The following is a 27,346-nucleotide window of genomic DNA, read 5'->3' on the forward strand; positions in this document are numbered from 1 at the left end:
CATTACATCCAAGATAAAACAAGGGATAACAAATGCGAACGCAATGATATTACTGTCGCGTCGGTGTTAGAGCTCGCGTTCCGGTTGCTTTTGGAACTTCAAAGGTGGACTCGTTTGCGTGGATGATAATTAGATTGACTGATTAAAATACCACTCGGCTACAACAAGCAATTTTCCATAGATAAAGCTCATTGCAAACATGCCTCAGCATTGCGTAGTAAGTAGTCTCTGGCGTTGTGCATTACAGTATACGAGCCTCCTGTGATTGAGACGGCGAATGAAAAAAGAAGAAGCTGGCATAAAAAAAAGCTGTAGCGATTATTTTGGAATCCAGCGACTCAAGTTGTTTCCTCAGCTTCTACGTTTCTTTTTGCTGTGATACACGTTCTTTCCAGGTGTGGAGGCTTCGTCCTTTTATGGACTTTTTGGATAGTGGAAATGAGATCATGGGCGTAGTGAATACTGCTACGTGAGTAGTATAGCGCCATCAAAGTCTTGTTATTTACGCTGGGTGTGTATGGAACAATGTATACGCGGTTGACGGATTATAATTGTTTTGCAGTCATGGCAAAACGGCTATCAAATCACTCATTTCCTGCCAAGTGTTTTCTTTCAATAAGTTTGCCAAGGATCCATCACGTAACTTAGCCCCGAGAGACTTGGCATAGGAAGAAGAGCTGTTGTTGTTGTTGTTGTTGTAGCTGCTAATCAAGTCAGTCCAACCCCTCCCTCCATCACCAGCATACAACAAACGATGCTCGCCTTGAGAAAAAAAGAGAAAGAAACTGTCAAATGATCAGCCCCCCAAAGCGAAAAGTTGCTCAGTCAAAATACGTCGAAAAAGGAATGGCGGATTCTCCATGCGCAGCAGCAAAATAGCAAAGCTATTTTTTGGTTCCCAACTCGGTCGGCCGCGCACACACACGCATACTTGCCGGGTTCCTTTTTTTCTTCTTCTTCTTCTTCTTTCTCTTTTCGCTCTTTTTACTTGACTCACTTGACGACGACGACAACAACAACAACAATGGCTTACAATTACAATTCACCCTACCAACCCCATTCGGCATATCCTCCACCACAGCAACAGGGCTACCCGCCTCAAACACCACAACAGGCTCCTGCGCCAGGATATCCGATGCAACAACAACAACAACAACAACGACCACCCAGTAAGGCCTCCTCCCTTCCCTCCCCTCTTTGAAAACCCTTTACGTAGAAGAAAAGCACAGACTCGATCCGCTGTTGCTAAACGATGAAAACCCACACACAAATGACCTAGTGCGACCTCCACCACCCGGTGCCGATCCCCAGCTCTGGTACTGGTTCCAAGCGGTCGACACGGACTGCTCTGGCTTTTTGACGGTAGACGAGCTTCAACGAGCACTGATCAACGGTGACTGGACACCGTTCAATATTGAAACAGTACGCATGATGGTATCCATGTTCGACACAGGTAAAGAAGAAAACAGTGGAGGGAGCGGGTTGGATGGGTCAAAGTGTATATAAGGGGGATTATTGACGGGTGGGGGGTGTTACTTGTAGACAATACAGGCACAATCGATTTCAATGAGTTTACGGGACTGTGGAGATATATCGAAGACTGGCAACGGTGTTTCCGGACATTCGACACGGATGGGTCGGGCAACATTGATGCTCGGGAATTGAAGAATGCATTGCAGACGTTTGGCTACAACTTGTCCGAACGCTTTGTTGCTGTGCTTATCCAAAAGTTTGATCGATTTGGCCGGGGTAACATCACCTTCGACAACTTTGTACAAGCCTGCGCCACCATCCGTGCCCTGACAATGGCATTCCAGCGTTTTGATACGGACAGGGATGGTGTTATCCAGATCACTTATGAACAGGTACGTTGGGGGGCTGATGTGAAGAAGGATCATGGAAGAACACCGAGGGAAGAGTTTGGATTCTTACAGGCATCTTTCTTTTTGTGCGGAATATACAGTTTTTGGAACTTGTCATCCAACAGCGTACGATCTAAGTGGCGGCAGCGACACACACACACACACACACATACATACTATACAACCTCTCATCCATCTCCTGCCCCTGTTTTTACTCTTATCACTACATTTTACTTATACTCTCACGCACTCGCACACACACACACACACACACTCAGTCACACACACACACCAGCAACATCAACATCCTCCTTTTTATTTCCTAGTCGACTTATTTCACACTGTAGCAATATATTACGTGGTCAATGGGCTTTTCTATTTTTTATATTTAAATACGCACGTTTACGCAAGCTTGTTGATTGGTTCGTTTTTCCCTCAATATCCGAATTTGGGATAATCTTTAATTCAGTCAAGCAGTCTCAGAGAAGCATGTCAGAGAAGCTAGTAAAGCAGCCTTTGAAGTCTCCATAAAGAGCCACCATGCACAGCTTTCTATGGACCTGTGTTTTAAAAGTTACAATCTAAACATCTCCATGTGATTCACTAGCTTATTCTGCAAGGGTTCGTTTGTTCCATTTCAGAAAGAGCTGAGGGTGCGGCTATAAAGTCAGGATCCAGTCCTCCCCCTTCACTTTGAAGCCTCCTCAACACCACTTTGCATCAACACTTTGAAAAATGATATGGTTTTGGAGGATCTCATCGTCTCAAAACCCTGGCCCAAACACACAGCTCAACGCGGGAACTCTTTCTCGGAGAAACAAGCAGTCCAGAGTCATCCGCAACAAAAAAAAAAAAAAAAAAAAGATTTTTATGCTCCGTTCGCCACACTCCGTGACGCCTATATAAGGAGGGGGTTTGGTGTGCAAACAGTTTTTTTTTTTTTCTTTAGAATCATTTTATACGAGGGCAGCCACGGTATGGGTCAAAGCTTTTTTGCGATGGATCAATACTGCCAGGTCTACGGACTCTAGCCACTCAAGAGCTGATAGTTCTCTAGCCCTTCGGGGCACTAGGAAGCAGTGCTCGTACATGGTCATTTGTTTGGCCTTTGGAGTCCTGTGCCATGGGGAACGAAATTTCTTATTTCATTCAAAATCAAAGAAAATGACAAAGAAAACACCACAGAGGATTGTTGGGGGGGTTGTTAAGGTCTGAGAGGGTGGTAGTTTAGCCTCTGTCGGGGACACATAACATATTTTTAGACTGCCACACTAATTTGGCAGCAGCAGCAAACACACAATTTCCCTCCAAGTCATGCACTCTTTTTCTTTGGGTTGTTGAGAGGTTCGGTTTACTTGCTTGAACCCTTTTTTTCTTTTTTCTTTCTTATTGTATAAACTTTTTCCTCTTCTTTTTTATGCTTGTTGCATGGAAGTCGTCCAAGTACAGCCTCGAGACTCGTATCTGCACTATATTTATGTGCCCTCCAGAGGCACTGCCATTCGCTGGTCCTTTACGACCAAGCGAAAGAACATTGCGTTTGGTTTGTACCGACGATTGGGGCCTGCTCGTCTTCCGTCATCGTCTGAATTCATCTTTCAACAGCAAGACGAACAACAGCGGCGAAAGTCGTCTGTAGGCGACTTGTTCCCCGTCTGTAATGATATTATTAATAATAGCAGCAGCAATGGTATATATATATATATATAGATGCATATACCCCCGTCTTTTATCGTTCCTAACTATGATGGAAATATAAAGACATTCATCTGGGAAAACACATGTGTTTAGAAGCTGCTGCAACCACTAGTACGGCAGACAAACCATTGAGCAATACAGGCAACAATGCATCGTCATCATCTTCTCAAGGACTTCATCACCTACTACATATCAACGGCATCCAACGATCCAAAAGCGTGAAACTAGCATCCGTCAAACTCAAAGAACAAGAAGATTTAACTGAAGTATTGCCGATCCAGCATTGTGTTTCAGCCAATGTCAAGGTGGAAGGCAGTTATGTCGTCCAAGAGCCTGGCAACTACATTCTTGTTTTTGGTATAAAACACAAAAGATACAAAACAACACAGGAGTGCTAGAGGGGGGCCCTTTTCATAATGGATCTAATTACTTTCTTTGTTATTGTTTGGAGTCTAGACAACACATTCTCACGAAACACGCCCAAGGTCCTCAGCTTCTCGGTTGCATTAGCCGATGCCAATCTATTCAATCCACGACTCTCCATATCGGATGATCCACAGCAACAACCTGTTTCCGGCTGGTTATTGAAGAAGAAGCGCAAGAAAATGCAAGGTAAGAGAGAGAGAGAGAGAGGGCTGCTTGTTACTGGTAGCCAACAACATCTTTGAACTGATTATTAGGGTGGGCCAAACGATGGTTCCAGCTGTCAGCATCAGGCGTGCTGTCCTACTCAACATCACCAGCAAGTGTTCGTCGGGGGTCGATCCAGATTCTCGTGGCAACAATATCCATCAATCCTTTACAACGCCTGATCCACATCGACTCTGGAACAATGATATACCATTTAAAGACATTGACTGCAGAAGACCAGGCAAAATGGACAAAAGCATTACGTGACTATCGAACAACACCACCCGCACCGGTGGATGAGTGTCAGCAACAACAGCTGGCCTTTCTGCAACAAATACAAGAGGAAACCACTACCGCGATGCACGAAAACAACAGTGCCATGCCACCACCACCATCGTCAACAGCAGCAGCAATTACAAAGAATAGTGATAGCCAATACTATCAACAACACATCAAAAAGGGAACCAAACTGGCCACGCTATTGCTCGCAGACATGACCGGTTATTTCCGACGGGTGGATGAGGAACTGGACCTGGTGCCGTCCCATGGCAGGTCTGCTGACAATGCCATTCAAGGCTTCTTGGCGGAAAGCAAGCAGCGGATATTGGATGAGCTGATGCAAATGCAAGCATTGTGGCGGGATATTGAGCAACAACACACCATTCAGTCAAAAGATGACACGGACACCATGCTACCGACGCCACCCTTTGACAATGGTGTCCAAAGACAAGACTCGCCATTTGATGTGATGAAGCGACAAGAAACGCCATTTTTGTCGGTGCCACCTTCCCCAGCCAATCTCTTTATGTACCACAACAACACGACTGTATCGTCTTGGCGTGGATCGACCTTGTCAGAGCAGTTTTTTGACGCGGAAGAGATTTTATTGAGTGGTGAAGATGAGGACGAGGACGATTTTCGAATTGCCGAGGAGGAGGATAGTGATGATGATGATGATGACGAATATGATGATGGTAATAAGGAATAGAGATCCGTGTATGGAAATCGGTCGGATAGAAAGTGTGAGAAAGTTAACTAGCAAAAGAAATGGTTAGATCGTACACCTTCGACCGACTCCATTGAGCTGATGAAAGACGCCTATCCACAACAATGCACACGACGATTACAGCTACCAGCGCCTGCAGCAACTGACGAAGTATCCGCCTTTTCCTTCATACGCAAAAATGTCGGCAAGGATCTATCAACGATTGCCATGCCTGTCAGTATGAACGAGCCACTCAGTATGCTTCAACGAGCATGTGAAGAATTGGAATATTCAGAACTGTTGGATAAGGCTGCCGGATTTTCGGATTCGTTGGATCGGTTGCTTCATGTCGCTGTGTTTGCAGTGTCTGGTTACGCTTCATCACAATACCGCATGGGTCGCAAGGTAAAACTCATCAACTTCTACCTACAGCAAAATGGTTTTTTTTTTTTATGGGCGCTGACCCCCCTCTTTTTTTTTACTTTTCCAGCCGTTCAATCCAATGATGAACGAAACGTATGAGAATGTACGGCCCGATAAAGGCTTTCGATTTATTGCTGAAAAAGTGTGTCATAACCCATTGATGATTGCGGTGAGTTGATTTTCCTAGTATTCCTGAAACAAAAAAGCGACTAAAACTCATCTTTTCTTTCTTTTTATAGGCACATGCAGAATCTCAAAACTACAAACTGTGGCAATGTGTTAAAGTGCGAAGCAAATTCTGGGGCAAATCCATGGTAAGACTTTTCCCTTACAACCTTAGAAATATGTTTAATTTGCTGCTGTTGGATAATAATAATAATAATAATAATAATAATAGGAATTCATCAATGAGGGTACCTATCATGTTACACTCACCGGCCATGCGGATTACATTACATACTCGAAACCATCCAGTTGGCTGCGGAATATGATTGCTGGCAACAAATATTTGGAACATGTGGGCGAAATGAAGGTGACAAACCATACGACGGGCGAGTATGTGATTGTGACCTTTAAAGAAGGCACAGGTGGCTATTTGTTTGGCGCCGCAAAGCAGTGTAACGAAGTGATCATGCATGCGTATGATCCAACGGGCCATAAAGTACGACGCGTCGTAGGCAAATGGAACGAGATGCTTGCAGAGCAAGTCAATCCCAACCAGCTGTCCGTTTTGTGGACCGCGACACCACCGACCTTGAAGGACTATGCGCGACATTTTGGATTTACTCAGTTTGCTACGGAGCTGAATGAGATCACGGCCATTGAACGAAACAAGATACCGAAAACAGATACCCGTTATCGACCGGATCAGCGACTCTATGAGCATGGTATATATGGAATTTAGTATGGTAGTAGAGGTGGAGGAGAGAGAAAAAAAAAACCAACGTAGCTACGCTTGATATACTCAAAGTGGACTTGTCTTGCATCTTTTTGTGTATGCAAAGGACGCGTGGAAGAAGCAGATGCTGAGAAACTGCGGATCGAGCAAAAACAACGTGAACGGCGTAAACAGTTTGAAGCAGCAGGAGTACCGTGGAAACCACGGTGGTTTAAGCTCCAGGAAGACAAGTACACAGATCCATCGCTCATACCTTCAGCAGATGGTGTGGCACGGTCATGGCACTATGGAGGAGAATACTGGCTATCCAGGGAAACTGGTCAATGGCCGAGCGACCAGTTTGATTTGTGGTGAAGGGCTGACGGACAACTATGATACATAAGCCTTTCATACGAATATACTCCTCTTTGTTACTGCTACTCTTTGATAGCAGTACTCTTTTTTTAATAATGTCGTTACTCAGAAGCAAAACATCTCTATCGGATGAAATATATTAACTTTTTTTTTTTTGTACAGAGAAAAAGCTTGTCAACAAGTCTTTTTGTGTGTCGTATAGAATGGAAGCGAGGACTGGGGGGTGGGAGAGGTGGGACTTTTTACGGGAAAAGAAAAGGGTTAATGCAAGTTTTAATACAAAGTGATATGTTGTGTGTGTGTGTGTAAAAATAGGTTGGGATGGATTGATTGGTTTCTTTTAAAGGTTCTTCAAGACAGCGTTGACAACGTCGTTGGTTGTGCTCTTGCCACCGAGATCGGGAGTCAAGATCTTGCCCTCAGCCAAGACAGCATCGACAGCATCGTACATCTTCAGGGCATGCTGGGTGTGACCAAGGTGCTCGAGCAACAAACCGGCAGAGCGGATGGCGGCAATAGGGTTGGCAATACCCTTGCCAGCGATATCGGGAGCGGAACCATGGACGGGTTCACCGACGACAAAGTCGTCACCGACGTTGGCGGAGGGAACCACACCCAAAGAACCAACAAGGGCAGCAGCACCATCACTTCGGGGGAGGGATTGGCACGACATGCATTAGCATAACGCTTTTCCCGCTTATAACTTAAAAGCTTTCTCTCTCTTTTTTACCTGATGATATCACCATAGAGGTTGGGTGCGACAACTACATCGAAAGCCTCGGGTTCACGGAACATACGGTAGACCATGGAATCGACCAACTGTTCCTCCATATCGACACCACTGTACTTGTCAGCGTTCTGTTCCTTGACAGCACGGACGGTTTCACGCCACAAGCCATCAGTAACGCTCATGACATTAGACTTGTGGACGATGGTGACGCGTGGGTTTTGCTGGATGTACGGAGTAGTGGAACACAATACATTAGCCCCTTCCACTTTCTTTTTTTTTTTTTTTTTGAGAAAATCCCCCCATCCTTTCTCTGTTTCTCCTGAGCGCCAATTTACCTTCCAGAAACGCTTCTCCAAAGGCTTCTGTTCACGCAACTTTTGACGCGTCAAAGCCATGTTGAAGGCCATGGCACCAGCACGCTTGGAGGCGTATTCGGTGATCTTACGATCAGCAAAGGCAACCTTCAAACCAGTTTGAGGGTCAACCTCTTGACGCTCAGACTTGATGTACTATTATATATACAATAGAAACATATCAGTTACAACCTGCCACATTGAGAATTTTTTACACACGTCTATGCCGTCCCACACTTTTACTCAAATGTTAAAGTTCTTACCAAGCACTCGGTGTTTTCACGGATGATGAGCATATCCAATTCGCGCTGATCAGGGAATGCAGGCGACTTGACCGATGCGACAGGACGGACGTTAGCGTACAAGTCCAACTTTTTGCGAAGAGCAACAATGGGCGAAGAGTAGCCAGCAACCTTATGCGAAGGCGAGCTATATAAACAGCGCATCATTTAGTATCCTGTTGCTGTTGTCGTCGTCGTCGTCATCGTCATCGTCAGCAAGAAAGTGCATGACACACTCCTGGTTGTGTCTATCCGCGCATCCCTCTACTTTACCTGACAGCACCAAACAAAGCACCGTTGCACTCGTTCTTCAAGACATCGAGGGTTTCCTGTGGCAATGCAGTGCCGGTCTTTTGAAAGTATTCAAAACCAGCATCCAAGTTGACAAAGTCAAACTTGGGACCATCAGAAAGAGCCTCAAGGACAGTGCGTGCAGCCTAATTAAAAAAAACCGCAGTATCTAACATGTTTAGTTTTCCTAACACTGTTCTGGTGACAAATGTGTTGCAGTAGTAGTTTAGTTGCTTACGGGAATCACTATTAACGTTTAAAAAAGAAGTGTCAGTTTTCCTTCCCTCCACCCCGCATTGATCTATGCTTGTTGTTGATTAAAAAAAGGAAATATATACCTTCACGACCGATACCATCGGCGGGAATCAAGCCGATCTTGACATTAGAAGGAGCTGCAGAGGCAAAGCCACGTCGAAGAATGTTGGAGGCCATTTTTTGTTGTTTATGTATCAAGAAGAAAAAGAAAGATGTGGAGGTAAAGACAGATGGGGACCGGTTTGCAAAGGGGGGGAAAAGATGTCAATTTCTCCTTCCGCCACTCCGGTCCGAATCGGCCGTCACGATTTAGAGATCGTGATAATCAGTGGGAGGGGGGGCGCCTTATATATATAACCTGGTCGACAACGTCCCTTTTTGACAGTTTTTTTTTTTTTTTTTGTTTCTGTCCATGGTAGTAACACAGTAGTGTATGCGTCTCTGTCTCTTTGAAAAAAGCGATATGTACCACTAGTATTCTTACACGTAACAATTAGAAGCATGATTTCTCTATTTGTATATAAACGATTGCTAGGGTGCAGTTGCTTCCTAGTCAGATCATTTAAAATAAAGGTATCATATTATAGCAACAAAGGCACTTGCTCATTCTTAGAGAGTGGAGATCAATTTTTGTTTATGCAAACAGCGAAATAAATTTTCTTTGTGCGCATCTCAGTGCTGCAGTTCCATCCCTATAATGCAATGCTCAGTGTGACGTTCTTTTTCTTTTTTGCAATGGCACTGATTAACATGCAAGCCAAAGGCTATAATAGAATAACAACAGTACCATAGTTTGAATATGCGACTTACTGTCCAACAAGCAATAATGATCAGTGGAAAACAGCGACAAGGGGACAGGTAAAAGCCGAGACGCACAAGTGTTGTAGCATGGTCCACGAAAGCATAGTAGGGTGTGTCCCTATAGCAACATATGACACATGCATCGTCCCATGTGACTTTTTATATATTTTAAAAAAAAGTTTATAGATGGAAAAAAGGATTTGCTAAGATATTGAGCTAGTAGGATGCCAATTCGGGTAACGGAAAAGGAAAAAGAGGAGAGAGAGAGAGACAAGACATCTATTATGCAGCAGATGAAGGATCAAGCTTTTCTAACCGTTGTTTGGCAGCTTGTTCAGCAACGGGAAGGTAATACAAGGCAGGGAGGGCAGTGGTCTTGCGGAAAAGCTCATCGAGTGATGCAGTAGGTGCAGCAGGAGCAGAGGCTTCGAGCTGTCGTTCAAGTTCTTTCGATGAGGTATCTGTTTGAGCGAAATGAATGGACCGTTCCTCTGGCAGCGCGCTTCCGGGTGCAAGCACAGATGCCGTGGCGGCTAAACACATGAAAAGACGCGTTTGTCAGGAAACCTTTTTAGTTCCATGTGCCATCGATTCTAAACCACACACAAACAACGCCGTCGCTTTTCTACCTTTTTGTAATTCACGAGTGATTTGACCAATACCGCTGAGACGTTGTCTTCTTGGTTCCACCTGATCCGACGGTGCACGGTTGGCTTCGAGAGACTCGCCACGACACACGGCAGCAATGGCCTTCTCCCAATCCAATTTGATGCCCTTGGATGCAGCCGTCTGTTCTTGGCCAATCAATGCTTCGGCTTGTTCCGGTGTCAATCCGCCCACTTGCACCTTGCGTCCGGTGTCACGGGGAAACACAATACCGTCAATCCCACCGAAAGCGTCTTTTGCTTCTTTCTCAGTTTCATACTAAATTTCCCCCAAAAAATATATAAGTATACCATGTTTTAAACAGGGAAATTGCAATGGTTTTGTTAAAGGAAAACTCACAATAACATAGCAGTGCGTTTTAATTGCATCCATCCAGAACCGTTTGACGGTACCGTATTGGTTGATTAACTCTTGGACGTGTCTGATTATCAAGGGTCGTACAAAGCCCTTGATGTATATTGCTGAACTGGTGACACTGGTGTCTTGTTGTTGCTGTTGGACAGCTTCCATATCCTAAAAAACCAAATGATGGGTTAGCAATGTCACGGTACGCATTTCTTTTTTACGATGGCTCTTGATCTGAAAGGTTTCCTTGAAATAAATAAAAAAAAAACACCACTTACTGTTGTCTCGTCTGTGCTTGCCTTGCTTCGCTTTTCAGTCGATTTTTCGGCTATACAGGTTTTGTATGACATTTTTTGTCAATTATATATATTTTTCGAAGCACTGGTGATGAAATTATAAGCTTGGTTGCTATGATTGCTTACCTTCTGTATCTAGTCGCTTTCTCTTTGTTCCCTTGATATCCGATTCTTCTTCAGCTGGTGCTGGCCGTTTCTCGCTCTCCTGTTCCTCTACGGATGCTGCTGCTGCTGCTGCTGCCACAGGTTTATCCTCTTTCATTGGCTCTTCTACTGCCACGGCCTTTGATCCTTCTTTTGGAGACTGGGTCGCTTCTTTCGGCTTTGATTCTTCCACAGGTTGAGTGGAATCTGCTGTCGTCGCTGGTTGAGTCTCGGCATCTGCTTGGTGTTGTTGTTGTTGTTGTTCGACGACAGGTGCCGGTACTGATGTTGGCTCTGGTTCAGGCTCCACGTTGTTCACTGGTGGTGATACCATTGAATCTTGTTGTTGTGGAGGAGCCGCTTGTGATTCTTCTTTTTCTGTTGCTGCTTGTTCTTCTTGTTGTCCATTTACTTCTTGAGGTTGTTCATTTGCTGTCGCGTCTTCTTGTTCTTTATTTTCATTAATCCATTGCTGTAAGCGGGCAATGAGTTCGTCTTTTTTACCCTTGACAGGTAAACTACGCTGGGTGAGCTCTGCCTTCAGATCCACTACTCGCAACTTTGAAAGATCGTTAGGTAACATTTCCGATTTTTGGTTTTTAAAATTTAAAAAGAACTACGAAACAAGGCAAGCGCGTTTTTTTTTTCCTCTGGGATACATGTATATTTTTCGTGTGTGGGATTCTCATATACGGGGTAAAGTATTTCAGTCTCAGGCGATTCCTTCCTTCCCCCAGAACTTTTCAGCTTCTGGTTGTTGCCTGACTAGAAACAAGGCTTCTTCCACTCACCTTTGTCACTTTCATCATCGCCTTTGTAAAGGATATTTTTACCTCTCTGCCTTATGGCAGCTGTTCTGGTTTACCGTACAAGGAATACTATTTGGAACGATACTGTTGGAAGTTTTTGTTATTAAAATCAATAATATAGCGTGGTTGTGGTAGTACCAGTAGTAACGCTATTTATGCAACTGATAACTCGTCGCTAGTACTAGACCTATCAAAGCCTTCACATGTAAAGCTAAAGGAGTAGCTTATGCTAGCATCAGATGTCTCGTTATATAGAAAAAGATTTTGAGTCCGAGATGGAAAAGCAATAATGTTTATTGTTCCAAAGGATACTTCTCAATCCCAGTCTATCTAGCTTGCTGACCCTTGCATTTTCGCGTATTCAAGGACATAGTTGAGCATAGTGCATTAATGTATAGGAATGTGCTGTTGCTTGCTTAACGATATAAGCAAACATGAGACATGAAAGGGGTGCTGCTGATGAGAGGGACATAATCAGATGGGAAAGGTCAACCAAACTAGATGCAATAATCTCAACTGGATATATCGTACGTAAATAGGACTAGGCAGCAACAATCTCTCCTTTTCTATCATCATGATTATCATCGCTTTGATGTTCTCGTCGGTTCTCAGACGGAAACAGTATCCAAACTAGGTATCAAGGACTATCGTAAGGCAGCAACATTGGGCGTATTTACTCTGATCTTCTTGTTCCTGGATGTGTGTTAAGGAAGGAAAATATCTCCACATAACGTTTTAACGTTAAATCGTGTTGCCGTAACAGCAGGATTAAATTAAATAAGCTGTAGAATGTGTTTGAATATAAGCAGGGACAAACATATGTCCTCTATTTCATAGCAAGTAGACAAACGGGCAAGCCCAATATTTGAAAGCTTATAAGCATGTGTCGAAAAACCACTGAAAGATAGATACAAAGATACGTAAATAGTATGATTGTGCGTAAAGACTTGTGGATCATTGGCTATTTATTTCAACGCTCAAAACACCCTATGGGATATCAACACCAGTGTGGCTTTATACCATGTAAAAGCTAACTACAACCATACTACCGTTCCAGGACGCTTCAATCCACTTTTTAAATGAACCATGGAAAGAAAGAGCGAATAAGAACAGTGATGGGACGTATCCACCTCTACTACCATTGGAGAAAAGCGATCGGAGAGACGGCTTCGTCCTCTGTATTAAATCACACAAACGTGCATCCTGGATATTATCGTGATGGTACTTGTGTCATTGTTTAAAGGCAACTTATTGATGTAAATCTTACTAATCAACAGCTGCACTGTTATTAATCCTCATGATAGGAGGTATATTGTACAAGCACTATGCAGCGCACAATACATCGCCTGTGCCTTCAACTTATGCTAGAGGAACTGAGCAAGAGGTACGCGCTGCTAGACGTTACACAGAAGTCAATGAAGACGATGCAACTCCTCCTTTTTAATGAACCTATTGAAAAAGAAGTGGTAGTTTAAACATGCTTATAGGTAATTGCAAGGTATCAACAATCAACTCTTGCTTCCAAAACACTGTTGCTCAGCTACCATCAATAATGAAAAGAAAACCATCTTAATCTAACCGGCTATTTTGAGTCTTCACCTTCCTCAAGCCGAAGGCGTCCCGCTTCCAATGCCTGTGAGCGGCATTTAGGAAGGGAACGCGGCAGCTAACGCAAAGTAGAAAATAGCACTGGTAATCATTGCGGAGTCAGCCATTGAAACAACGCAATGACGCACTGCAGGCTACTGTTGGGCCTTTGACAGATGAATAAAAGAAGCGTTGGCAGGCTGTGGCAACGAAAGAGTCTCAAGTCGTCGTCCTGTATACTGAGAACGTAAGTAATTAATTATACTGTACTGTAAGTCAGATGAGGAATACAGAAGCACCACAGCTTCCTGGTAAAGTATGGACTGGGAATTTTGGTGCCTTGAGGAGAAAGTAGGCCATTGCCAACCCACCCCCCTATATGCGGGATTTCAAGTTTTTGGTCCCCATCCAACGACCCTTTGGGCTGGACTCCCGTTCTTGCCCAAACTTCTTCTTCTTCCATTGTTCAAAAGAAACAAAGCTTAAGAAAGCTGCGTGGACGTCTGGGGGAAAACGCACAAACAAATCAGCAACCTTCTTATCCGATACATACCCATCAGAACAACAACAACAACAAAACCAGAAAAAGCATGCTCAGCTCAGACGATCCACATGCAGTGTTCGTGGCAGGTTCCAACGACAATCAATACCTTCAACCCAATGACCCTGATAAAGCTTCCAACGCACCCAAGAAAAAGTCCATGGAACGTATTTCCAAGCTGTTCCAAAAGAAGCCCAAGAAACAACAAGCATTACCATCCTCATTGACGTCGTCCTTTTCCTCCGTATCATTGACTTCCTCCAACTATGAACAACCACAACAAAACCATCAGGCACCGCCTATTGTCAACAGCACGAAAAGTACAACCAGCAAACGGTCCAGCAGCCTTCGCATTCCTTTCAGAGGAGGAGGTAGTGGAGACTCGACAAAGAGCACCGACACTGTCAACAATGGTTACGCACAACAACAACCTTTGGAAATTCGCTCGTCGCTCGAAAGACCACCTTCCATGTCCAAACAAGACGCACCTTCACTTTCAAAAGATGATTCTTCAACCACTTCTAATTCTGTCAAAGCAGGTATGCAATGTCCAATTCAACCTTGCATAAAAAAAAATAATTGACAAACATGGCTAACGGGATTTATGTCTTGTTTTATTTGACCGGGAATGGTGGGGAAAATAAAAAAGGAGACGGCCGAGATGATGACAGAACGTCCATTAGCATCACATCACCCTCAGGGCAAGATTGTAACGGTAGTAACTGCAACAAAGAGTCGACCCCCGTTGCTGCAGGAGACACGATAGTGCCATTGGCGGCGGCTACAGCTGGCGCAAGCACGAAACGGACCATGTCAACCCGGAGCACGGCAAGTTCTGCCGCTGGCGGCAAAGGAACTTGTGTAACTTCTGTGGTACCCTTAAAAGCTCAACTGGAACGTCAAAAACGCATTCTCGAGAATCTGCAAGTCGAGCAGCAACACTATGAAAAGGACAACAAGGTTTTGTCGGAGAAGCTTGACGCGCTCAAGGCCAAATACACGCAACGTGCTCAAGACATGAAGCAGCTTCAAGAAAACTTTGATGAGTATCTCAAAGCACTTCGAGCCACGGGTGACGACCTTGACAGCGTGGGAGAAAAGATCGAGAACCTCAAACAAGATATCCGTGATCTGGCGAGCATACTGGTGGAACGAGGCGATGCGGAGGCAGCTACCAAGGCCCTCAGTACTTTTTGGTTAAACCTGAACACTGCCATTGTCGGGATGGGCAGCCCATTACCCAAGCATCGGCTGCAGATGCTGACAGAAAAGTTCATGATGGACGTGCTCGTGCAGAATTTGAATTTGAACGTATTTCCCGGCGTCGATAATGTGGATGAGTACAATCGGCTACAGTACTGGTTAGAAGACAACATCAGTGATCAACACGCGTTCTTCCCCGTACGATTACGTCAAGAGACTGCGCTCATGGTTGTTAAAAAGGAGATGGATAAGGATAGCGACGTGCATCGCTCACGGCATACGACATTGCAGAACAACTGGAAATACTTATACAGCGGCATCGTCAAGGCTTTCCCGTTCGTTTATCAGCATGACAAGGCTGAAGCAGATGTACGGAAACATTATGGTGCTAAAGTCCAGCTTTTGGTCGAGCAAGCAATCAATCTTGGATTAGCCATCAAGGGTCAAGAATTGGATGTCACGGCTGCTGCTGTGACAGAAGGAGAACAAGCATTTGATCCGGAGATCATGGAAGATGAGGATGGTCAAACGTCGGGTACTGTGGGCTTTTGTATATGTCCCCCGTTCGTCGTAGGAAATCCTGCTCCGATAAGAACACTGATAAAAGGTCGTGTACTCTGTAATCCCCCTAACAACCCTGCGTCACGGTAAAAAAAAAAAGGGCGTATCTCATCGTTTTCCCCTGCCTCTATATATATATATACACACACACTAAATTCCATAAAGCTCCTTCGCTATTCCCTTTATCACTTGGAATATCTAATGTAACACCCGCATTATTTCACGAATTTTAAATCAAGTAAAAACCTTTATACGCTGACATCTGGCTGTCTGTTATAAATCGGGTATATAGCGGTAGAATGGGTTTCAGTGGCTAACCCGCTCGGTCAATCTCCCTCTAAAGCTTTAAACTTAGCTGCTATAAATGCTGGTTGTCAAGTTGAAGTGGTCCTGTTGTATGGTCTTTTCAAATGGTAACCCAGGTAACTGGAGACTTGAGCTCAAATGTTCCCAAATCTAGTAAACCTATGCTACTTTTGTCACTTGCAGCACAATAACTTCAGTGAATAGTATGAATAAGATAAATACTAAGAACGTACTCTTTTGTAGGAGAAACCCGTCATATCATGACAGCACCCAAGCTTCTGAGCCTGTTGGTAGTTATGCTTACTATAGTAGCATTCCAATTGTTAGGTAGATCATAGCAGCTAGTCCTTCTAGATATCGGGTTAAAAGAACTATGTATAGTGTTCTCGGATTACAAGCATAATACGTCTTATGGATCATACTACTGATACAATTTCACGTATATTGATCGCCGCTAAGCTAAATGCTTCTGCAGAATGTGACTGCAGCATGGATGAAATGATCCTTTAGCAATTGTTATATGCAGCACAATTTCATAATCAGTGAAGTCGTTTTTTTCACGTATGTTACACAATTCTTATCGGCAGACATTGAATCATACCGTTTGGGCTAAAGGGTGCTTGATCATCTCTAGCGACTCTGTTGGGAATGCTGTCGGAACCGAGGAACCACGATCCTCGAGTGGTGCTTGCTGCGTATATTCTGGTAATCAAGAGCAGATCCATAAGCTACGGAATATTTAAGACCCTACTGTCCAGTGTTTACATATGTGCAGTCAAATATAGTTGTATAGCAATATGTAATTTTTGTCATGGTATGACTAATACAAGAGGGTATGGTACGTTAGGATCGGATAAGAGTGAAAGTGTAAGTAGGTTGATATCTAGAGTGATTGTTGTTTACTTATATACTTTGTGAACTGAATACGAAGAGTATCAGCGTTTTTGTAATCAACTATCCCGGCCTCTTTCCCCTGGGACAAACATTCTACCCAGCTCATTCTTTTTCGTTAAGCCTCCCTTTTCTCCTAGAATCGTAATTCCATGCCTGCGATATAAGCGCTGTTAGGTCGACTTGACACGTCAACATTGAAACTGCTGGATGCTCGTTGACAGTACCATTGTATTCTCGCTTTCATTCGTCATTTCTTGTTTGGGCGTTTTGAATTGCTTCGTCAATAGTACCAGTTGGGTGCTTTGCTGACAACGAGCTTCCATATGCGTTGGTATTCTTGGTTCTGTGTTTCTAGCGTCTGGTTCAAAGTTTCTATCAAATGGCGTTCGCTACCAAGAAGCCTGTTATAGTGATCCATAGCCAACATGAAGAGCCGTTTCACGGTGATACCATCATTGTTACGAGTGTCGACGAGCGATTGTGCATCATAAATAAGAAAGAGACCAAGCGCGACAAATGGGCTTGGTGATGTTGTAGTGTTACAGACCTGAATGCTATCCTTGCAGACGATTAAACATTCTTTCGCCCAAAAACGGCAAAGGATATTGAAACAAGCTGCTTGCTCGCTAACTGTGTAGTCAGTCGTCTTTGAGAGTATCCGGTAGCGAGGAAGGACATATAATTAAAAGTAATGGTTCGCAACTGCATCGCTTAATAGCTTGTAAACTGTAATCCAATCGCCCGTTCAATGAAGTTCTCGTTGACATTGTGCTGGATTTCCAAAAGGATAATAGGCGGGCAAGTTGAGTGCATTTGCTTTTTGGTTCAAGCACAACGTCAGATCTTGTTCCGTTTGTCCTTTCAATGTTGCTGATGATGTAGTTGTTTTTTGTGTTTGTCAAGTGAGACATAATGATGTTAATGATCTCTTGATCGTTAGTGATGACATTAATTCTGTCCTTGGTCTCAAACGAAAAGGGGAGTGATTCTGACATAGTGCCGAAGTGGAACAGAAAACAAGACCGCGACCGTAACACTTGATTACATATATGATCAAGATACTTTGACGACATGGACCTGCTAATACGTTTTCGAGGAAGCTGCGCGATGCTTTATTTGTGATTGATGAAGATGACAAAGAGTGAGTCGTTAAACATTCTAGTTGGATCTTTCGACGTGTTAAGCGTAAGCACAGTATAGTTTTGCTGTTCATGTATGACGCTTCTAGGCGTAAATTAACATGCAATCATGTAATCATAACAGGTAGAATTTCAACCCCTGGAATTGTTTACCCGTTGATCCGAGAGCTTTTTGACAGATACGGGGCCCATGAGGGGCGCAAGAACTGGTCGGTCGCTGTATGACAAAGACTCTTGGAGACAGTCAAAGAACGTCTCAGAAACAATTTATGAAGGTCAAGTGTCTGATCCCCCAGGCTTTTCCTTTTACCATGATATTGGCAAGGATAGCGCTGGTTTAATTAGGGCAGATCTATTTGCACCCCCCCTCGTGCACCCCCCCAGTCACTGCCCGGCCCGGATTTTTAGTTTGCACCCCCCCCTCCCACCGAAACACCTTTATTAAGCAGAGAAGGAGTTGTGGAAAAAATCATTGCTATTTTTGACGAGTCTTTTTCATTCATAAAGCCCATACTATTAATCATTCCATGCAACGACAGGAACATTCAAGGCACTCATCCAGCGATTCCTTTTAAGATTTCTTTTCAAAAAACACTCTAAACTAGGCCGTGTGTGGGCGAGTAGGTAATTCTTATGCAACGAGACTAATAGTCTTAGCAACGATTTCAACTGGGATGAACAAAATGAAATTGTTTTGCTTTCTTTTGCTTATAATGTAGTTGACAAGACTTGAACAAATATGCAAGCGTTCAATGCTTTCACTGGAGCTGACAAAGAGACAATCGGAATTTACTACGTAAAGATGGTAAATTAACAAAAGAAACCTGATTTTCTGTTTATTTCTTCATGCACTTTGGCTTCTTTGTCAGTATTACGGCAGTTCCCTTACAGACAAATCAGCATTGTGCTGGACGAAAAAAAATATAACTAGAGTGGTGTGATTCGAAGGCGATTGGCCGTTGTGTGGGTGGGCTTTATATGTCCGCTGGTGCAGTAACGGACTATGTGTTAAGGAGAGGAGTATCTGTGGTCGTCGTTTCTCATTTTTTCTTCTAATAGTCATCTTAAAACGACGAAGCAAATATCGATGATGAAATTGATGACTGCAACTGGTATTGAATGTCATTACACTCGAAACATTGTGTACACTATAAATACATTTGACGAACTATGCGAGTGTATCTCTGTTTTTCCCTTGGCTATTATCAGGACGGCAATATGAACTCCAACATTGAACAGACGCCATATGGATGGTCCGATATATTCAAGCAACCAAAGAGTCCAAGTAGGTGCTAAAGGGGTTGCTCCTTCTTTTGCATACACACATTGGCAGCTGACTGTTCATGCTGATATAAAAAGGGATTGTAAACAAAAATTATAAAAATAATAAAGGAAGTGGTATCATCAGACTATCCATACAATTGAATGACCTAGTACTTTGCAGCCTCATGGGTTCACCTTTTCCTGGTCGATGTATCCATTGGTTCAAACATGTGTATATCGGATTAATTATATGAATATCAGAAAAAGAGAGGGGGAGAAAAGTAAAGGAAGAGAAGAGAGAGAAAAGAAAGAGCGGGCAAGAAGAGACATTGTGCTACTAAAATTGATAAGGTCCAGTTAGGTCAACTGGCTCAGAATCAGAGTGTTCTGCTTCAGATCCAGATGAAAGAGAATGAGCATCCAAATTTTCTGGAAGGGGAATATCCACATGGATCATGCTTTCAAATGCGTCTTGGTATAAGGGATACCATTGATCACCTCGGATTCTGGCACCACCATCTTTGCGGCCTTTACCTCGAGCATAAGGGTAGCAGGCAGGCCATTCAATCAATGCACCCGGCCTGAGCTGGATGAAAATTATATGGTTGTGAATGAGCTGCATGACGATTGGAGTTGTACGTATCGCTTGGGATGGGGTGCTTAGTAAGGGGCAAAATAACGAGGATTCAGTGCCAAAGAATGCTATAGGCGTATTGAACGCATCCGAGGCAAGCTGAGCACACTCTGGATAGTAAAACCAATGATGCGCATTTGGATCAAGGACACTTAGCATTCTTTCAGCGTCGAACCTCTCATAAATACTTTTTCCGCGATTTTTGATAAAGAACTCGCGCATTCCGGCCTTGATATCAATATATCGTTTTTCATCTCCAAGTAAAGCAACAGCCAACGAGCGGAAACCACAATTTCCATCTGGCTTCGGATTGTGCACTAAATTCACAGCAGAGCGTGGAATTGCATCGCAGACCATGTCCAGATTTGGCACAATAGGTGGATCTGCAGACGGAAAAGGTGATGGTAAAGAAGCGGGCAAAAAGGATGACCAAAAAGGTGGCATTGTAAGTTGTTGTTGTTGTTGTTGCTGTTGCTGTTGCTGTTGCTGTTGCTGTTGCTGTTGCTGTGGTGGCGGTGGCGGTAGTGGTATGGTAGTGATGTCAGCTTTAACTTTATGCTTGCCCTCCCTTAGTAAACCTGGTCAGTACTGTATATCTAATAACAATAGAAGATCAATTACAGCAATGATTATACTGTTACTTACCATATGTCGGCTGCTTCGCGACCCGCGTTTGTTTTGGCTTTCTTGTTGCTTTCGTTCTGTTGGTGTTCCAAAGCAATAAGATCGCGCTTTGAGCTGCGCTTAGGTTTGCCTTTCGTTGGTAGAGATTTTGGCTGCTCCAGTTGCTTGATGTCCATAAAAAGATCATCGCTGATGGCTTGCAAATGGCGTAGAAGAGTTGAGCGTTGCTTTTGGTCAGGAAATCGATGCAACATAGTGGTGATACGCGTGAGCTCAGCCTCGATTTGACTCTCCATGGTGGGAGCAGAATATGATTCCGAGATCGCTAGAATGTTGCTGCTACTGTGGAGTGTTTCTTCCTCTACATAAAGTTACTACAGCTTAGTATAGCGAGTAAGAGTGGTGTTAAACTATCTATACCTTCAGGAGCTGTTTTTTTAGGATGGAGATGCCAGCGTCTAGGGATAATGCTCAAAGGAATTTTTCCTTTAGACGGTATCATGTGACAGCAAGGAATTCCGTAATGAGCTTTGATTGCACATCGACAGTTGTCGGTTCTTAGCGGATTTGGATATACAAGCTCCTTGCGAATTGCATTGAATGCGAACTTCGATATGTGGCGCTGTAAATCTACCAGCCTTTCCTTTTGACTTGGCGGGATATGGGAGTTTACACCGAAATGTTCGCTATCCAATTGACGATCCCAACTTAGATTCTGCACAGGCAAATCAACACACAGCGAATACGATTAGCAATTAATGTGCGTAGAATAGGATTGTAGGTAAATATCAAACTACCATATATATATATAATATACGAATGTATTGTACCTTTAATCTGTAGAATTCATCGATTTGCTCAAAAGCAAGGTATAGGTTACCACTGGCGGACTGTATGGCCTTCTTCATATTGGCGTGCGTTCCTTCAACTCTGTTGGTGGTACTATTCCCAAGATGCTTGACATCTGCGAGGTACCGTCCGACCCATTTTTCTTTATTAGAAAGCTTACTGCAAGCGAAAGTATTACACATAAGTATAGTGTCCAAGCAAACGATCTCCGTTAAAAATCCAATATATAGTTACCTCTCGAGATATGCTTTCACTTCTTCCGGCTTTTTTGCCTTCATTGCAGCCTCATTGTACATGCCGATCGCCTTTTGCTCGAATTCCTCATCTGGAACCAGTCGCTTGTTCTGGAACTTATCATCATATTCATCAGCCATCAAGTAGTTGATGGCTTTCAGGAGCGCCTCAAAGTCCTCTTTAACTTCAAAAAGTTTCTGCAGCTTGACTTGAAAATTGCGTCTGATGTGGTTGGTACAGAGCAATTTCTTCGAGTTGGGGAATACGTGATCCAAGGCTTTCATCAACGCGGATTCGCTGTCAGTTACAAAGACTTTCGGGGAGACTGGCTGCTCAGCTGGCCAGACAACTTGCTCAAGCTTTTTGACAAACCAGTCGTAGCTGTCATTCGTTTCTTCAGACACCCATCCGCCAGCAATACAGAACGTTTTCAAGTCTGGATAACCAACATTGCCTGTACCGACGACATTTACAAAGGGGAGCCGATGTCTGTTTGTCTTGTACGTGGCATCCATGATTATGGTTTCAGGGAATTGGCGAGCAAGTGAAATTGCAGAATGATGCGCAAAAAAAAGAGAGTGCAAGAACCGTTTTTCGCCATCTTGCTTCGATTCCCACTCAACGACGTAATCCTTGTCCTGTAGCTTGCTGATAAGCTTGAATATGGTATGGTCGGGATCGTTGTTGAATACCATCTGTCGCATATTCGTGATGTCCTTGGGGCTGACAACCGTTTTGTTAGCAGCAAGGTATGACACAATTGCAGTATTACTGGCGTGCCCTTTGATCATGCTAAGAACAATTTCGTGCTGCTTCCCATCGAGCTGACGAAGCATTGGATACGACGAGAGCTCCTTTGCAATCTCATGATTGTGTTCACCGTCGTAAAAAGAGACAACGTGCCATTGCTGGCTAGCCTTGCTCAATGGCCGCAGCTTGATCTCAAACTCGCATCCAATTCGCTGGGAGTCTTTCTCGCGCCGTTTCTTGCTGTCCTTGCTGTTGGATCGAATGACATCACCTTTGTCGTTCGCCAATATGGTTTCTACTGTCGTAGTTTTGCCATCGTCATATACCTCTTGATTGGTAGGTTGTCCAAAGTGCTTGCAAACAAGACGGAGGACTCTTTTTTCTCCTGTACGCGTACTTTTCAAGGTACGCAGGGAAACCTTGCTCTTTTTCCCCCAGTCGACGCAAGCTTGCTTGGCAGAGTCAAAGTCGTCATAAGTGACTCGCAGTTCTTCAGGAATTGCACTTGTAGTTTTTGACATTGCGATGGAAATGAGTTGAGAGATTTAGAGAAGTATGCTTGTTTGTTTATGGGAAGTAAAAGAAGCAATTTTTAAGATACGCTCCAATTTCCATTGTCACTTCCTGAGTACTATGTAGTACCAAACATGATGCGAACGACACGATAATGTAGAGGTCAATGTGTCTATGGACTATGTATATACGGACTATGTATATAGATAAATATACTGCTATTTGAAGGATTTTGCATTAATGCAGTCTCAGTTTCATATGCATTATGTAAGACGTGTCAAATCAAAAATTTTATTTTCTTTTGTTTGTTTAATTATCCTCTTGGCCTCACTTTCTTTTCTACATCATTTTTCAGTTCCATCATTAGCATATTACTCGCATATTCTGTCCATGCATCTAGGACAGTTTTCTTTATACAAGCAAGTAGCAGTTGCCGGTGCTATATTTCATTGTGCGTGTGTGTGTCTCCTTTCTGACAATTTACGTTGAAAAAGGCAAATGCATACATTTAGTTTATAGCTACTCATTTTATGTTACTTGATGCGATGCTAATGCTTCGTTCTTCAATCTTGTGTTGAATTGCTTCAATTCGATCTGTGATTGAGGAATGTGGATGAAGTGGTGTGCAAGAATTGGTTCGATGAAGGGGGGTGTACGAAATGGTTCGGTGGGAGGGGGGGTGCAAACTAAAAATCCGGGCCGGGCAGTGACTGGGGGGGTGCACGAGGGGGGGTGCAAATAGATCTGCCCTTTAATTATGTATCGATACTGCCATGGTGCAAATTTTTTGGAAGGAGGCATTTATAAAAGTGACATTCACACAATCAGTTCTTTTCGGGCAAGCCCAGAATTGACGGAAGCCAGTGCTTGCAGACTATCGCCTCTTCCATAACAACGACGTAAGTGCATGATTGATGCAATGACTACTATTGACCATGCTTGTGCGGCTGCTAAACTAGGCAAGGATTCTGATGGTGTTGGGGATTGACGCATCGCTCCCAATAATGATATGGACGTTGGATGGTTTATTTTTTGCAACTGTTGTCCTTTGATTACGAGTCGACAACGGTGAATTTCTGTAATTTGGTGTCTGCTTATTACCATCGCTACACTGCTTGAGTGTATAGCAGTTACCATGCCTTTTCAATCAAGTACAGGATTGGTACCTGAGATCCGGACTCGGGGTTCCCATATAAGAAGCGGAGATGGTGCACAAGGTGAAACACGGATCGACACTATATACTACAGCGGCATGACAGCGACCGTGTGTGTTTCCATAGTGTCAATCCAAAGATACTTCTTTTACTTTTGCTTTGGCACAGCAAAGAACAAAGGAGAAGCAGAAGGGCTCTACAAAGCCAGTCACGTGATGAGGCGACTGCGCTTGAAAACCAGTCTTGACCTGCTGATCCACTAGCGTGTGACTTTTTTGGTTTTTGAAAAAGTATAAATACAGGTCCATTTTTCAGAGCAAGAAGGATTTCTTTATGCAGTAGCACCAACAGATGTTTGGGGGCATCGGTGTATACTTTTCCCTACGGGGCCCCATAGGAAAATGACAAAAAGCACATTGGTGTACACCACCAAAAGACAAAATCAATAACACAAAAAGTGTTGTTGACGTCTAAACTATCTGATTGTGTGTGTTTCCTTGTCCAACAAGGTGCACCACTACACAAATAAATAAGAAAATGATAAAAATAAATAAACACAAAAAGTGTTGTTGAAGTTGCAAAGATCTGTTTGGTTATGGTTTCATGACTACGTATAATTTTGAAAGAGAGATTCGTAGGCTACAGTAATGGCAGCACCTTCAAGGCTGCCGTCTGACTATCAAAGCCGTTACCCTTGTCGTTGGACTTTGTCTTCCTGAATGTCAGCTCCACTGTATATAAAAAAAAAGGGAGTCCTCCGTGAAGCACAGATCGTTTCACACTGAAACATACACTCGCTTGTCATTTTAGCAGCGTTGACTACAATGACACTGCAGCTCTTTTATTAGGCATTTTAATCGAGTTACACAATTACGAACATTGATTGTTCTTTTAGAAGCGTGTACATAGTACGCACGAGATGTATTTGCAAGCGTAAATCTTAGATAAACGCTGCTTCTGCAGTTAATGAGATTGTTACATCTGCGAAAGTATCTATATCTACGGTTTCCTGACTTTGCACATGGTCTTTGCAGTTTTCAGCTTTACAAGTGCTCATCATTACAAAGTAAACGGTTTCGAGTAGAAGCTTTGCCAAATAATCCCATGAAGTTTTATCGTGCATTATATCTATACACGCTCTCTTGCTCAAGAGCTTTCCGATGAAGTTGGACAACAACTTTAGTAACATCTTCATGAAAGCCCTTCAGCAAGGCCTTAAAAGGCTTGCTTGGTGCATAGAGTACCTGCAAGCCTCCCCGTTAATTAATCGGATGTTAACTTAAACTTGTGCCTTTCTGTTGGATACTATATAATGACATGGCAACCATGTAGGTATTTCAAACATGCAGACCACAAAGCCCAAGAACAGTATTAAATCAAAATGTTAATTTAGGTGGTTTCAGATTATGCATTATATCATGCACCACGATTGTTTTTGTCGTCGTAAGGTTAGAGATGTACGCACAAACTGCCAGGATAACACACGCCAAAGCGGTCGTTCTGTATATATCAACTAACATTAAAGATTCAACTCCATACTTTTTAAACATATTACCAAAAGCACCGTCTGTAGACACTAGCACCCAAATTGCTACCCTGAGAGCTACACGCATCCACAATCGTCACTCGTTAATCTCGCAGATCTTCATTCCAGTATGATACTCAAACCTCCGACAGTATCCCTCCTTATGTGGCAAAATCTTATACGGAGGCATTGGTTTTGGGCTATGCCGGGTGCTTTCAATTGTGTCTTAAGTCAATGACGTTATCGCGAGACCATATTCAAATTTAGGTGGTCTAAATTTGAGCGTACAGGTGGCTTGATAAAAGGCGTGATATTCCCGAGGGGTTGATACCATGAAATGCTATGTATAAAAAGAAGTTATGATATATTCTACGAGAATGGCTATATGCAACAATCCCTTGTCTTGACCAATTTTCCTAGCAAAAGTAAGTGTTATTCTGAACTGATAAGAAAGATATGTTTATTCTACCAAATGTTAGTAAGTTTACGTCCGTGGTAATGATAGCCCCTTATTCTTTTGCTTCTAGTCTTAAGTTTCTGCAATGCCAAGGCTGTGCTGCAGTTGCTGTTGCACTGGGTCGTTGTACTTTATGATTATCCTTGATCGTTTTCTTGGTTTTGTATAACGGTATTGTTGTTGTATCACTCATCAGCTACATCCGTTGTATGATGATCGCGTCATCTCTTCTTGTGGATCACGGACGTTATTTATGATTAGAGGTATGGACAAGTTGTTTGCGATTACAAACTCGAGAATCTTGATTTTGTTACTGTTGTTTGAAATATTGAAAACATAACGTGGATTTTGTGACGTTAGCTATCGATGAAATTGATGGCAACATATCACCATGTGTTTTGTACTTACAGTTAAAACTACTTTTCCATAATTGGTCCACTTGTATAGGTTATGCCTATCGTTGTTTTGATGTTTGTCTTGAATGCAATTGTTTGTCTTCAGCCCGGAATTGATACAAGTGCATTCGTATCTTAAAAAACGTATTGACCTTGTATCATAATTTTCCATAAGCTTGCTCTAGGTGTTGCTTTTTGTCGTTCTTTTTTTTTTGTCTCGAGTTGCATTTTTTTGCAGCATTTGCCTTGTAACTCGTGTCTTGTATATAATTTTTTTTCTTTTTGTTTTTTTCTGGTCTGTTTCTTTTCTGTTTTTTTTTTTGTGTTTCTTTTTCTTTTCTTTTTTCTTTTCTTTTTTCTTTTCCTTATTTACGGGGTCTATCATTACCTGGACATTAACTTACCAAACATCTGTAGTGGGAATATATTCGTGAGAGATCTCGTTGACTGGTATATAGGAACATGCAGGGCTCTACGACAAAGCAATGTGAGCACAATTGCGTAACATTACAAGGTGGATCAATTGCTTTTTGCCACTAATTCTTACCGTGATGCTTTTCTAAATGCCTATTGCCCCTGGTATATCTTGCTGTCTGTAGCTGATTTTTTTGAAGCATGTGTCTGCATCTCTTGAGGATGTATTAAATAGCAATATCGTTCGGCCGCCACTTTTGCTAATGGATGGTTTGAAGTTTTGATGAATATATGTGGTATGTCCCAATGACGTTTGTTGTAATCCTTTTAGAGCACTGCACAATTACCCTTTTTCGTTTTCTCCACAAATGATCTTATTGTCGTCGCATAATAATTGAGCGAGCAATATGGATGCTGGTCGACAATCACGTGCGTTTCATTGATGTGCTTGGAGTGTGTATGTGCATATGTATCTTCCATCT

At 43.0% G+C, this 27,346-nt stretch overlaps 7 protein-coding genes across 7 annotated transcripts; 4 read left to right on the plus strand and 3 right to left on the minus strand.

Annotated features, from left to right (window-relative positions):
* Nucleotides 1-1,069: 1,069 nt before the first annotated feature.
* BDB00DRAFT_857522 (uncharacterized protein) lies at nt 1,070-2,096 on the plus strand. Its single transcript, XM_053125824.1, has 4 exons — nt 1,070-1,169; nt 1,280-1,453; nt 1,543-1,865; nt 1,964-2,096. Exons 1-4 carry the CDS (start codon nt 1,136-1,138, stop codon nt 1,997-1,999), a joined length of 567 nt encoding a protein of 188 aa, XP_052973177.1. The 5' UTR covers nt 1,070-1,135; the 3' UTR covers nt 2,000-2,096.
* A 1,132-nt stretch (nt 2,097-3,228) lies between these two features.
* Nucleotides 3,229-7,015, plus strand: BDB00DRAFT_857541 (Oxysterol-binding protein-domain-containing protein). The gene is made up of 8 exons (XM_053125825.1): nt 3,229-3,917; nt 4,017-4,172; nt 4,241-5,164; nt 5,246-5,580; nt 5,666-5,767; nt 5,838-5,912; nt 5,996-6,485; nt 6,603-7,015. The coding sequence occupies exons 1-8, from the start codon at nt 3,644-3,646 to the stop codon at nt 6,848-6,850; spliced, it is 2,604 nt and encodes an 867-aa protein (XP_052973178.1). The 5' UTR covers nt 3,229-3,643; the 3' UTR covers nt 6,851-7,015.
* Nucleotides 7,016-8,977, minus strand: BDB00DRAFT_857544 (uncharacterized protein). The gene is made up of 7 exons (XM_053125826.1): nt 8,844-8,977; nt 8,744-8,751; nt 8,488-8,651; nt 8,197-8,362; nt 7,916-8,089; nt 7,581-7,801; nt 7,016-7,497 (listed from the first exon to the last, which is right to left on the minus strand). The coding sequence occupies exons 1-7, from the start codon at nt 8,935-8,937 to the stop codon at nt 7,191-7,193; spliced, it is 1,134 nt and encodes a 377-aa protein (XP_052973179.1). The 5' UTR covers nt 8,938-8,977; the 3' UTR covers nt 7,016-7,190.
* Nucleotides 8,978-9,613: 636 nt separating this feature from the next.
* BDB00DRAFT_857547 (uncharacterized protein) lies at nt 9,614-11,667 on the minus strand. Its single transcript, XM_053125827.1, has 5 exons — nt 10,995-11,667; nt 10,851-10,900; nt 10,567-10,740; nt 10,191-10,485; nt 9,614-10,094 (listed from the first exon to the last, which is right to left on the minus strand). Exons 1-5 carry the CDS (start codon nt 11,593-11,595, stop codon nt 9,844-9,846), a joined length of 1,371 nt encoding a protein of 456 aa, XP_052973180.1. The 5' UTR covers nt 11,596-11,667; the 3' UTR covers nt 9,614-9,843.
* A 2,153-nt stretch (nt 11,668-13,820) lies between these two features.
* BDB00DRAFT_857548 (uncharacterized protein) lies at nt 13,821-15,973 on the plus strand. The gene is made up of 2 exons (XM_053125828.1): nt 13,821-14,488; nt 14,599-15,973. The coding sequence occupies exons 1-2, from the start codon at nt 13,999-14,001 to the stop codon at nt 15,801-15,803; spliced, it is 1,695 nt and encodes a 564-aa protein (XP_052973181.1). The 5' UTR covers nt 13,821-13,998; the 3' UTR covers nt 15,804-15,973.
* An 820-nt stretch (nt 15,974-16,793) lies between these two features.
* On the minus strand, nt 16,794-18,306 carry BDB00DRAFT_933892 (uncharacterized protein). The gene is made up of 3 exons (XM_053129133.1): nt 18,206-18,306; nt 17,204-17,472; nt 16,794-17,092 (listed from the first exon to the last, which is right to left on the minus strand). The coding sequence occupies exons 1-3, from the start codon at nt 18,242-18,244 to the stop codon at nt 17,047-17,049; spliced, it is 354 nt and encodes a 117-aa protein (XP_052973182.1). The 5' UTR covers nt 18,245-18,306; the 3' UTR covers nt 16,794-17,046.
* A 2,130-nt stretch (nt 18,307-20,436) lies between these two features.
* On the plus strand, nt 20,437-21,094 carry BDB00DRAFT_857566 (uncharacterized protein). The gene is made up of 3 exons (XM_053125829.1): nt 20,437-20,517; nt 20,595-20,934; nt 20,994-21,094. Exons 1-2 carry the CDS (start codon nt 20,488-20,490, stop codon nt 20,859-20,861), a joined length of 297 nt encoding a protein of 98 aa, XP_052973183.1. The 5' UTR covers nt 20,437-20,487; the 3' UTR covers nt 20,862-20,934; nt 20,994-21,094.
* The last annotated feature ends 6,252 nt before the right edge of the window (nt 21,095-27,346 follow it).

Source organism: Zychaea mexicana, assembly GCF_025766255.1.
Source record: "Zychaea mexicana strain RSA 1403 chromosome Unknown BDB00scaffold_161, whole genome shotgun sequence".
NCBI lineage: Eukaryota > Fungi > Mucoromycota > Mucoromycetes > Mucorales > Lichtheimiaceae > Zychaea > Zychaea mexicana.

Coding starts and splice junctions, on each gene's coding strand:
- BDB00DRAFT_857548 (XM_053125828.1), top strand. CDS start 13,999: ATGCTCAGCTCAGACGATCCACATGCAGTGTTCGTGGCAGGTTCCAAC. Junction 14,489..14,598: donor TTCTAATTCTGTCAAAGCAG/GTATGCAATGTC, acceptor AAAATAAAAAAG/GAGACGGCCGAGATGATGAC.
- BDB00DRAFT_857544 (XM_053125826.1), bottom strand. CDS start 8,937: ATGGCCTCCAACATTCTTCGACGTGGCTTTGCCTCTGCAGCTCCTTCT. Junction 8,363..8,487: donor GCTTTGTTTGGTGCTGTCAG/GTAAAGTAGAGG, acceptor CTGTTTATATAG/CTCGCCTTCGCATAAGGTTG. Junction 7,498..7,580: donor CTCTATGGTGATATCATCAG/GTAAAAAAGAGA, acceptor CCTCCCCCGAAG/TGATGGTGCTGCTGCCCTTG.
- BDB00DRAFT_857541 (XM_053125825.1), top strand. CDS start 3,644: ATGTGTTTAGAAGCTGCTGCAACCACTAGTACGGCAGACAAACCATTG. Junction 4,173..4,240: donor GAAGCGCAAGAAAATGCAAG/GTAAGAGAGAGA, acceptor ACTGATTATTAG/GGTGGGCCAAACGATGGTTC. Junction 5,768..5,837: donor ATAACCCATTGATGATTGCG/GTGAGTTGATTT, acceptor TTCTTTTTATAG/GCACATGCAGAATCTCAAAA.
- BDB00DRAFT_857547 (XM_053125827.1), bottom strand. CDS start 11,595: ATGTTACCTAACGATCTTTCAAAGTTGCGAGTAGTGGATCTGAAGGCA. Junction 10,901..10,994: donor AAAGCGACTAGATACAGAAG/GTAAGCAATCAT, acceptor AAACCTGTATAG/CCGAAAAATCGACTGAAAAG. Junction 10,095..10,190: donor CACTCGTGAATTACAAAAAG/GTAGAAAAGCGA, acceptor TCATGTGTTTAG/CCGCCACGGCATCTGTGCTT.
- BDB00DRAFT_857522 (XM_053125824.1), top strand. CDS start 1,136: ATGCAACAACAACAACAACAACAACGACCACCCA. Junction 1,170..1,279: donor ACAACAACAACGACCACCCA/GTAAGGCCTCCT, acceptor CAAATGACCTAG/TGCGACCTCCACCACCCGGT. Junction 1,454..1,542: donor GGTATCCATGTTCGACACAG/GTAAAGAAGAAA, acceptor TGTTACTTGTAG/ACAATACAGGCACAATCGAT.
- BDB00DRAFT_857566 (XM_053125829.1), top strand. CDS start 20,488: ATGTCAGCTTTAACTTTATGCTTGCCCTCC. Junction 20,518..20,594: donor TAACTTTATGCTTGCCCTCC/CTTAGTAAACCT, acceptor ACTGTTACTTAC/CATATGTCGGCTGCTTCGCG.
- BDB00DRAFT_933892 (XM_053129133.1), bottom strand. CDS start 18,244: ATGGGCCCCGTATCTGTCAAAAAGCTCTCGGATCAACGG. Junction 17,473..18,205: donor AAAAGCTCTCGGATCAACGG/GTAAACAATTCC, acceptor ATCGTCTGCAAG/GATAGCATTCAGGTCTGTAA. Junction 17,093..17,203: donor GTCAGCAAAGCACCCAACTG/GTACTATTGACG, acceptor TGACGTGTCAAG/TCGACCTAACAGCGCTTATA.